Genomic DNA, 11,422 nt, shown 5'->3' with positions numbered 1-11,422 from the left:
ATGCTGTGGGTTCTCGCCGTGGCTCACTTGCTGTGTGACCTCGGGCGAGTCGCTTTCCTCTTTGGGCGTTAGTTTCCTTAGCTGTCAAAAGAGAGCAGGACTCTGTGGTTGTGGCCATTGGGGCCCTTCCGTCTCCTTGCCACCACCCCCGGGACAGTGTTTCTGTTTTGAGTCCCGCTACCTTCTTTTATCTTGTCACAACTGCTCTCTCCTTCGGACTTGTCATTGCACGGTTCAGGGTTCATTTTATGGCTGTCACCGTTACTCATTTTCTCACTTGGTTATTGTAGGGATAACAGAGGGTGTACGCGTGAGGGCGTGGGAATTGGTATTGGAACCTCTTCTTTCGGATAACCCCCACACACTGACTTATATTTAGGGAATGGTAGCATAGGGACTGTGTTTGAAAGGCTGACATGGTTCATAGGCCTGTCTTGTTGGTTCATTCATTTAAAATCAATGCCTATGTGCCGAGCGCAAATGTTAGGTGCTGGGAGTTCACAGGTGAATAAGGGTGTCACTGCTTGCAGAAAGCTCTCAGTCCATTAAGGGAACAGGTACAGCAACGGGCGATTATAATGTGTATTATTTATTAATTAGTTCAATTAATTATTGAAGGTCTGCTTGTTGTGAGCGGTGGGGGTTACAGATGAACAAATCGAAGTCCTTGCTCTCATGAAGATTACATTCTAATGGGGGGGGAATAAACAAGTGAAATCATAGTGTGTCGGATGATGATAAATACTGTGGAGAAAAATAAAGGTTAGAGGGTAGGGGAATAAGTAGTATCAAGGGATGCACAATTGCTATTTTTAATACAGTGATTAGAGAAGGCCTCACTATGAAGGTGAATTTGAGCAAAGACCAGGTGAAGGGGCCAGCTATGGAGATACCTTGGGCAGCAGCATTCCAAAGAAGGCAAAGACAGGGCAGCCAGGAGTCCAGGGAGAGGGACTGAGAGAGAAGTGAGATGAGACCAGAAAGGTGTGTGTATGATAGGGGCAAATTCTTTAGGTAGGACCTTGTAGGTCTTGGAAGGCACTATGGTTTTTATTCTGAGTGAAATAGGAAGTCATTGAAGGGTTTAGAGCAGAGACTTAAATTTTAACAGGATCAGTGGCTGCTCGTTAGATTGTGGGGTGAAAGGTGAAAGCCAGAATACCAGTTAAAAGGCTGTTGGAATAATCCAGATTAGTAGAGGAGGAGGTGGTAAATTTGAGATATGGTTTGAAGGTGAAGCCCACAGGATTTGCTAATGGTTTGGAGGTAGATTGTAAAAGAAAAAGAGAACTCAAGGCGACTTCAAGATTTTAAAAACCTATGTTGATCAGGTTGGTCTTGAACTCCTGGCTTCAAGCAATGCTCCTGTCTCAGTCTCCCAAAGTGCTAGAACAGGCTCTGAGCCACTACACCCAGCCGACTTCAAGATTTTTAACGCGAGCATTTGCTGAGATAGGGAACACTGGGAAGAGCAGGTTTGGTAGGGGAATACTAAAAGTTTGGGTTTGAGAGGCCTGATAGACATTCAAGAATAGATGTCTAGGCCGGGCACGGTGGCTCACACCTGTAATCCTAGCACTTTGGGAGGCCGAAGCAGGCGGATCACTTGAGGTCAGGAGTTCGAGACCAGCATGGCCAACATAGCGAAATCCTGTCTCTATTAAAAAATACAAAAATTTGCTAAGCATGGTGATACATGCCTGTCCAGCTAGCTACTCAGGAGGCTAAGACATGAGAATTGCTTGAACCCGGAAGGCAGAGGTTGCAGTGAGCCGAGATCGTGCCACTGCGCTCCAGTCTGGGTGACAGAGCAAGATCCGTCTCAAGAAAAAAAGAATAGATGTCTTTCTTCATACCATATACAGAAATGAACTCCAAGTGGCCTATACTTTTATTTAGATCAAAGGCCTGAATATAAGAGCTATATCATTAAACTTTTAGAAAAAAATACAGCTAAATCTTCATGACTTTAGATTTGGCAGTACATTCTTGTTTGTTTTTTGTTTTTTTGAGACAGAGTCTTACTCTGTTGCCCAGGCTGGAGTGCAGTGGCACGGTCTCAGCTCACTGCAACCTCCGCCAGCGGGGTTCAAGCAATTCTACTCACTCAGCCTCCCAAGTAGCTGGAATTACAGGCGCCCATCACCATGCCTGGCTAATTTTTAAATTTTTTTTAGTAGAGACGGGGTTTCGCCATGTTGGCCAGGCTGGTCTCCAACTCCTGACCTCAGGTGATCCGCCCACCTTGGCCTCCCAAGGTGCTGGGATTACAGGCATGAGCCACCATGCCTGGTTGGCGCCACATTCTTAGATATGACACCAAAATACATGCAGTAAAAAGAAAAATAGACTAATTGGACTTCATCAAATTTAAACTTTTGTGTATCAAAGGACGTTACCAAGAAAGTGAAAAGAATGGAAGAAGGTACTTGCAAATTATACATTTGGGGTCTAGTATCCAGAATATATAATGAACTCTTTCAATTCAGCAACAGAAAGACAACCCAATTTTAAAATAAGCAAAGGATTTCTTTCTTTAAACAAAAGATACAAATGGCCAAAAAGCACATGAAAAGATGCTGAACATCACTCATTATTAGAGAAGTTCAAATCAAAACCACAAGTGGCAGTTAGACGTAGAATTACCGTGTGTCCCAGCAATTCCATTCCTAGGCGTATATCCAAAAGAATTGCAAACTGGTATTCAAAAAAACCAAATGTACACACATTCATAGCAGCACTATTCGCAATAGTCAAAAGGTAGAAACAAGCCATGTTTATCAGTGCATGAATGGATAAACAAAATGTATATCAATACAATGAAATATTAGCCATGAAAAGGAATGAAGTGCCAGTACATGCTACGGTATGGGTGAACCTCAGAAACATTATGCTAAGTGAAAGAAGCCAGATACAAAAGCTTATATGTTGTATCATTCTATTATATGAAATATCCAGAATAAGTAAATCCAGAGAGACAAAGCGTATCAGTGGTTGCCTGGGGCTGGGAGAAAGGGTATGGTTTTGATTTGAACTTCTCTAATAACGAGCGATGTTCGGCATCTTTTCATGTGCTTTTTAGCCATTCGTATCTTTTATGTAAAGAAAGAAGTCCTTTGCCTATTTTAAATTTGAGTTGTCTTTTTGTTGCTGAATTGTAAGAGTATTTTATATATTCTGGATACTAGACATACAGGGTTTCCTTTTGAGGTGATGAAAATGTTTTAGAATTAGGTGGTGGTGATGGTTGCAGAACATGATGAATGTATTAATTGCCATTCAGTTTTTTACTTTAAAATGGTTAATTTTATGTTATGAGAATTTCACCTCAAAGAAAATAGGTGTCTTGAAGAGAGAGTAGGATATACAAGTCTGAAATTCAGAGACTTTCAGACTGGAAATTGTAAATATGGGTGTTCTCAGTTGATAGAGGGTATTTAAAGCCATGGTACGGGTTAAGGTTATCTAAGGAGTGAGCAAAGAGTGGATCTGAGGATTGAGTTGTGGGGCATTCCCAGTGTTTTAAGTTCTGAGACATGGGAAAGAACTCGCTCAGTAGAGTGAGGAGTGGCCGTTGGGTTCCATGGGAACAGAGGAGAGGAGCATCTTAGTCTGACTTGGCCTTGCCCCATTATGCATTATCTTCCTTTTTCCCAAATTTTAGTCCAAAGACATTCTTACAGATTTATTTCACTTCCATAATGAGGGCACCCCTAGTCAGTTCGGGACCACAGGTAATTTGTGTTAATATGTTGTGAATCCTGTTTTTACTACACTCCTTAAGGGGAATATGGTCTATAGGGGGTTACAGTTTCAGATTTGAAAGAACTTTTTAGATCTAGTGAAATCTCACTTGAAATACTGGAATTTTCTCAATAATAGTGACTTTTAGTCATTTTTAGGGTTATTATCCTTTTGAGAATCTAACATAAGGACTCTTACCTGAAAAAACAAAAACAAACATAGACACAATTTAGCATTCGAAGACAAAGGTGTTTATGGACCTTTATAGGCCCTGTGCGTTCCTGACAGATGGGCATCTCTGCCCTGGCTAAAACACCTCTAATGACAGTCCTCCCCTTTGTGAGAAGACACCTGATGATCCTGGACAACTTTGGCTGTTGTTTCTTCCCTGTATTGAGTGGACATCTGCCTCCTGTAATTGAGGCCTTGGAGGTCCTGGTTTTGTCCCCAGGATCACGCTAAGTCTGTGCCCTTTTCAGTGTTAGACTCCTTTGAATGCTTCAAGACCAAATCATGAATTTCTTTTTAAAAAGATGTTTATTGAGATACAATTCACATATAGTTCACCCATGTAAAGTGTACGACTTGGGGTATGTACATTAATTTTTAAAATTTTGGTAAAATACATGCAACAAAATTTGCTATTTTAATCTTTAAATGTGCAATTCAGTGGCATTACATTCACAGTGTTGTTCAGTCTTCTCCACTATTTCCAAAACTTTTTCATTATCCCAAACAAAAACTGTAACCATCAGGCAATAACCTCCCATTCCCCTGCCCTTGCAGCCTTTGGTAACCTCAAATCCACTTTCAGTCTTTATAAATTTGACTGTTCTAGGTTCCTCCTATAGGTGGAATCATACAATATTTCTCCTTTTATGTCTGGCTTAACATAATATGTTCAAGGTCTTTTTATCCAAATGAGACCTCCTTGTACTACATGATTTCAAGTTCTACTGTATTTGATAGTTTCCTTTTCACTGTGCCCAGAGTTATTTATAACAAAGAAGTAGTTTCCAGAGGTGTTATTGAATTAATAACAGTGTTTTTAGGGTTGTTAGTTCTAAACCCCACCCACACCTTTTCTTCCGTAAACAGGTTGTAGGGAAGGTTGATAAAAGGTGACACTGCCAATCTAGTCATCAAATATTAGCATTGTTAACTAACAATAAAGATGAATATATTTAATGCTATTAAAACAGTACATTTCTCAGTCATCAGTTATAAATCCCATGCATGCTTTTAGAAAAAGCTATTTAGAAATAATTTAAACTTCAAGAGTGTAATTAATAAAGTGTATGGTATGGAATTTACATACCATAATAGTTCTTACTGTTTTAGAAAAAGTGGCATTAATATGCTTCTTTTTTTAAAAAGTGAAATAATATAATCAACCCAGCTTAGGTCAGTGACAGGGTTTAAGTAAAAACAAACAAACAAACAAAAAACAACTGCCTAAATCTTGATTGCTCCAGCAGGGTGACTTGCCTAATGCCAAGGCTTGCCACTTTGAGGCAGCTCACAGTGGAGCTTTTCCTAAACCAGGAGAAGGTGCAGGTAGAGCTAATGAATTGCTTTGATTAGAGTGAGTAGGGTGTTGAAGCTCTCTTCTTCCTCTTCAGGCAGCTAGTACTAACTCACCCAAGATGGGTGAGGGCTTCCAAGGTTCTTCTGGCAGTTTAATCAAGGCTGATTGAGAGTTGATATACTCTACTTTGTGAAATGTAAAATCAGTGGTTTTCTGGGGACTCAGGAGGGTGCCTATTTGGGCTGCTATAGCAAAATACCTTAGACTGGGTGATTTTTAAACAACAGAAATTTGTTTCTTATAGTTCTGGAAGCTGGGAAGTCCAAGATGAAGTCACCAGCAGATTTGGCATCTGGTGAGGGCTCGCTCTCGGCTTCTTAGATGGTACCTTCTTGTTGTGTTCTCACATGGCGGAAGGGGCAAATAAGGCTTCCCCTTCATGACCTAAGTCACCTCCCAGATGCGCCACCTCCCAACACCACTGCACTGGGGATTGTTTCAATATGAATTTTGAGGGGACGCAGACATTCAGACCATAGCAGCCTCCAAGACCCTTTCAGGGAGTCCACAATGTCAAAACTATTTTCATAATAACACTGATATTATTTCCATTTTTCATATTCGGTCTCTCAGGAATGGACAGTGGAATATTTGGAGTGCTACATAACATAATGGCATCATTATTTTGATAAATTGTGTATTGTGTCTTCTAGAATTTTCTAAATATGATTATTCAGATCTGGGTGTTTGATAGACATTTTCTCAGAAATAAACAAGCCTGCCACCTCAAGGAGAACAACTGATAATTTGAGCATTCAAGTTGAAAATTAGAATTTTGGAAAATTTATTGCCACTGTGAGCTTGGCAGCTCTCTAATACTTGAAGACTTTTCTGGTGAGATCACTGATGATACTGATGTGGGTTTTTTCTACATATTGTATAATTAATTGCGTTAACATTTATGTGGTATGTATAACTCACTGAATTAATATTTTCCAAATGACCAATTTATGGTTTTACAGAGACATACGTGGATAAAAGATCTATTTGAAGTGCAAGATAGACTATGGGATTTTTTATGTACTAGGGCATGAAAAAACTCATTGGTCTGGTCTCAGATTTCACATTTCAACTAATCTTGAAGAAACTACCACTTGTGGAGAATTCACAATTATATGGAAAAAAGAGGAGTATTGTAATAACCTTTTTAACTGCATATCATTATGAGGCTAGATTTTCTTCATATATTTCAACCAAAACAACATATAGCAATAGATTAAATACAGAAGCAGATGTGAAAATCTAGCTGTGTTCTGTTAAGCTGGACGGAAGAGATTTGCAAAAATGAAGCAGTGTAATTTTTCTCACTAGATGTTTTTGTTTTGGAAAACATAATTTTTTATTAAAACATTATTTATGTTAACATATTATAAGGTTGGTATTTTAATGAATTAATGAATATTTTAAAAATTTCTCTGATAAATGTTGTTAGGTAAAATCCACATAAACAAAAGGTCTTTGGAGTCCTCAATAATGTAATAGTGCAGAGGAATCTGGGGACTATGAAGTTTGAGAATTGCTGCTCTAACATGTGAGCAGCAAATTTCAAACTTTTTTTTTTTTGAGGAGTCTTGCTCTGTCACTCAGGCTGGAGTGCAGTGGCAGGAGCATGGCTCATGGCTCACTGCAGCCCTAACCTCCTGGGCTCAAGTGATCTTCCAGCCTCAGCCACCCAAGTACCTGGGACTATAGGTGCCCGTCACAACCCCTGGCTAATTTTGTTTTTAAATTTTTTGTAGAGACAGGGTCTCACCACGTTGCCCAGGCTGGTCTTGGACTCCTGAGCTGAAGCAGTCCCCCCTTGTTCAGCCTTCCAAAGTGGTAGGATAACAGGTGTGAGACACCATGCCCAGCCTGAAGTACTTTCATATCAACTCATTTAATCTTTCAAGCAATGCTGTGAGTTGTAATAATAGTACTTCTTTCTTTTTCCTTTTTTTTTTTTTTTTTTTGAGATAGTGTCTCACTGTCACCCAGGCTAAAGTGCAATGACACGATCTCCACTCATTGCAACCTCTGCCTCCTGCGCTCAAGCAATTCTCCTGCCTTATGCTCCCAAGTAGCTGGGACTGCAGGTACATACCACCATGCTTGGCTAATTTTTGTATTTTTTATAGAAACAGGATTTCGCCATGTTGCCCAGGCTGGAACAGTATTTATATACTGTATTCTTTGTGACAGACACTGCTGTGTTATATATTTCTCTGTTGTATATACATTATTTCATGTTACCCTTGCAGTAAATTTTGAGGTAGTCCTTGCTTTACAGATGACCAAAGTAGGTACAGAGAGGTTAGCTAACTTTTTTAAAGGCCCTATAGGAATGTCTAAAACCTTAAGAGTAGGACGGGATAAAATATGTATTATCCAAACTTATTTGACCATGGAACCTTGTTTTTTGTTTGTTTGTTTGTTTTGTTTTTTTTTTTTTTTGGAGACAGGTTCTTACTCTGTCGCCCAGGCTGGAGTGCAGGGGCACAATCATTGCTCACTGCAGTCTCCATCTCCCAGGCTCAAACAGTCCTCCCGTCTGGGCCTCCCAAGTAGCTGGGGACCATAGGTCCATGCCACCACACTTGACTAATTTTTAAATTTTTTGTAGAAACAAGGTCTCCCTATATTGTCCAGGCTGGTCTTGAACTCCTAGGCTCAAGTGATCTGCTTGCCTTGACCTCTCAAAGTGCTGGTACTATGAGCCACCATGCCCAGTCCTTTTTTTTTTAATGGAACAGTTCTGACTGGGCATGGTCACTCATGCCTGTAATCCCAGCACTTTGAGAGGCCGAGGCAAGAGGATGACTTAAACCTAGGAGTTTGAACTTACAATGAGCTATGATTGCACCGGTGTGCTACAGCCTGGGTGACAGATTGAGGCCCTCTTTTTTTTTTTTTTTTTTTTTAAAGGAACAATTCTTTGACCAGGATTCCTTGGAATACACTTTTAGAAGTGCTGCATTAGTAGGAAACCATTGAGGGAAAAACATTAAAAACAAAACAAAGAAGTGGTCAGTGATGGTTGACTAGTGCTGAACGTGTTTAAGGTGTGTACAGAAAGTGGCTGCGTGCAGTGGCTCACACCTGTAATCCCAGCGCTTTGGGAGGTTGAGGTGGGAAGATGGCTTGAGCCTGGGAGTTTGAGACCCACCTGGGCAACATAATGACACCTTCTCTCATTACTTTAAAAATGAAATAAAAGATAGGCCGGGCATGGTGGCTCATGCCTATAATCCCAACACTTTGGGAGGCTGAAGCGGGTGGATCACCTGAGGTCAGGGGTTCAAGACCAGCCTGGCCAACATGGTGAAACCCTGACTCTACTAAAAGTACAAAAATTAGCGGGGCATGGTGGCGGGTGCCTGTAATCCCAGCTTCTCAGGAGGCTGACGCAAGAGAATAGCTTTAACCCAGGAGGGAGAGGTTGCAGTGAGCCGAGATTATGCCACTGCACTCCAGCCTGAGCAACAAGAGCAAGACCACCTAAAAAAAAAAGAAAACTTAAAAGTGAAATAAAATCTGTACAGAAAAGTGACCATTAGATTTGGCAGAATGGGGTCATTAGTAATTGTCTTGAGCAGTTTCAGTGGAAAAGGGATAGAGCACGAGCCTCCTTGGCATTGATTTAGGAGACAGTACAGCAAGATAATTGGATGCAGTCCAAATGGATGCTTTAACAAGTTTTGCTATAAAGAGGGTCAGGGTTAAGAGAGTTTTAAAGATGGGAGACATTAGGGCATGTTTACACTGTGGGAATAATATAGTAAGATAAATGTAGGGAATTCAGATATTATATATGGAGAGGTGGAAAGTCTTAAATACCTAGAATTTTCTGGGTGCATACGTTTTCATACACATATACCCACATACGTGTACACTTGGGAGTCAGGAAAAGTTTCCCTCAAGAAATGACATTTGAGCTAAGATCTGAAGGCTGAGTCATAGTTAACTGTGCATAGGAAGTGTATAAAAAGCAGCAAGAAGAATGTAGTAGGCTGAGTAAACAGCACTGGGAAAGCCCCAGGATAGAAGTGAACACAACTGTTTATCCTGAGAGTATTGAGAAGCCACTAAAAGCTTAAGCACGAAAGAGACATTCTCAAATTGGCTTTAAAAAATACTCTGCATCATGGAGAAGGGGTTAGAGAAGGGCAGATGGATGACCAGTTTGGAAGAGATACTAGTAGACCAGGTAAAAAATTGTGGTAGCTTGAACCACGGTGTTATTAATGGAGAGAAGCAAATGGATTTGGGGAGTCATTCCACTGTGCTAAGGGAAAGTCTACAGAATCTGGAGTATAGGGAACAGAACAGTGACAGGGAGAGCTGGGAAAGGGGAGGCATTGGTAAAAATTTGAGACAATTATATAAGTGGGTATATATGTATATAAATACATATACATGTTCATAATACACATATGTGAAAAGACTTATTGTGGTTATATATATATATATATATTTTTTTTTTTTTTTTTTAGACGGACTCTCGGTCTGTTGCCAGGCTGGAGTGCAGTGGCGCGATCTTGGCTTACTGCAGCCTCCGCTTCTCGGGTTCAAGCGATTCTTCTGCCTCAGCCTCCCGGTCATATATAATTTTTATAATATTATTCGTGTAAAAACGTATACACAGAAGAGCTACGTGCGGTGACTCATGCCTGTAATTCTAGCACTTTGGGAGGCCGAGGCAGGACGATCACTTCACCCAGGAGTTTGAGCCTAGCCTGGGCAACACGGTGAAACCCCATCTCTACAAATAATACAAAAAATTAGCTGGGCGTGGTGGTGCATGCCTGTAGTCCCAGCTACTTGGGAGACTGAGGTGGGAGAATCGCTTGAACCCAGGAGGTGGAGGCTGTAGTGAGCCGAGATTGCACCATTGTATTCCAGCCTGGGCAACGGAGTGAGCTTCTCTCTCTCTTTCTCTCTCTCTCTCTCTCTCTCTCTCTCTCAAAAGAAAAAAAAAAACCCGAAAAACATATGCACAGAAGATCACAGATGGTAACTGTACATCATGTTGGATTTTTAGAGTAACATAGCCATGAAAATTTCACCAGGATTTAAAAAAAATACAGTATTACTAGCATCCCAAACTTCTCTGCTCCAAGGTCCTCCCAGCCATTATCCCATTCTCCCCAGTGGTAGCCACTGTGACTTCACATACCTTGAATTAGTTAGGTTTTGGGGGAAAGAGGGAGAATGAATGGAAGCTTTATTGTTGTTTGAGATATAGAACATAAACAGCACCTCAGTAGCCTCTTTTGTGCCCACTACCAGTTGTTACCCTCCCCAAATGTGTCTACTATTCCATCACTGTGTTGAGGCAGGGCCAGACCACCCCATATTCAAAGATTCACTAGAAGGTCTTACAGGACTCAGTATATGGTTGTACCCACAGTGAAGATTTATTGCAGCATTGTAGTAAGGATACACATCTGGATCATAAGGGAAAAAGACACAGGCACAGTCTGAAGGAATTCATGTATAGGCTTTCCTATGCTCTCTCCTTCCCATGAGGGGTCACCCAGAGTCCATTTTTCCCCAGTGGTGGAAATGTAGCAACACATGTGCCGTGTTTCTGTGGAGAGAAGACCGTTAGAGACCTAGTGTCCAAGGTTTTCACTGGGGCCTGATCACATAGGCAGCCTCTGCCTGGCATATAATAAAATTCCAGATTCCTAGAAGGGATGACAGGTGTTCAGCATAAATCATGTTGTTTGCACAAACAGTCTAGGCACATTGAGCTGCATTATCGGTTAGGAAAAGTTTTATTTCCGTTTACCAACCGAGTTCCCGATACCAGCCCAAGGTCCTTAACAAACAGGCCTTTCTAAGGACAGCAGCCTCAGGTCTGCTGTGTTAACTCTTTTTCTGAACAATCACTATAAATGAGTTTTGCCTATTCTTGAATTTCATATCAAAGGAATCCTGTAGTATGTACTCCTGGCTGCTTCTGCTTAACATTACATTTGTGAGATTGTAGATAGTTTGTTCATTTCATAGCCAAGTAGTATTCCATTGAATGACTATACCACAATTTATCCATTCTACTGTTGATGGGCAGTTATTTCACCTTCTCCCCGATATTTGGTATTACCT

At 40.8% G+C, this 11,422-nt stretch overlaps 1 protein-coding gene across 1 annotated transcript in view; it reads left to right on the top strand.

Annotated features, from left to right (window-relative positions):
- PRKRIR (protein-kinase, interferon-inducible double stranded RNA dependent inhibitor, repressor of (P58 repressor)) overlaps positions 1-11,422 on the top strand; it is a gene marked incomplete at its 3' end in the record, with an annotated part of 28,052 nt that continues 16,630 nt past the window's right edge. The window contains exon 1 of the mRNA XM_011989485.1: positions 1-5. Within this exon, the coding sequence (XP_011844875.1) occupies positions 1-5 (5 nt within the window). The remainder of the gene's footprint in view (positions 6-11,422) is intronic.

The sequence above is a fragment of the Mandrillus leucophaeus genome, unplaced genomic scaffold, assembly GCF_000951045.1.
Source record: "Mandrillus leucophaeus isolate KB7577 unplaced genomic scaffold, Mleu.le_1.0 Scaffold1095, whole genome shotgun sequence".
Classification (NCBI taxonomy): domain Eukaryota; kingdom Metazoa; phylum Chordata; class Mammalia; order Primates; family Cercopithecidae; genus Mandrillus; species Mandrillus leucophaeus.
Note: the sequence above shows the minus strand (reverse complement) of the source record. Positions and strands in the feature narration are given on the sequence as shown.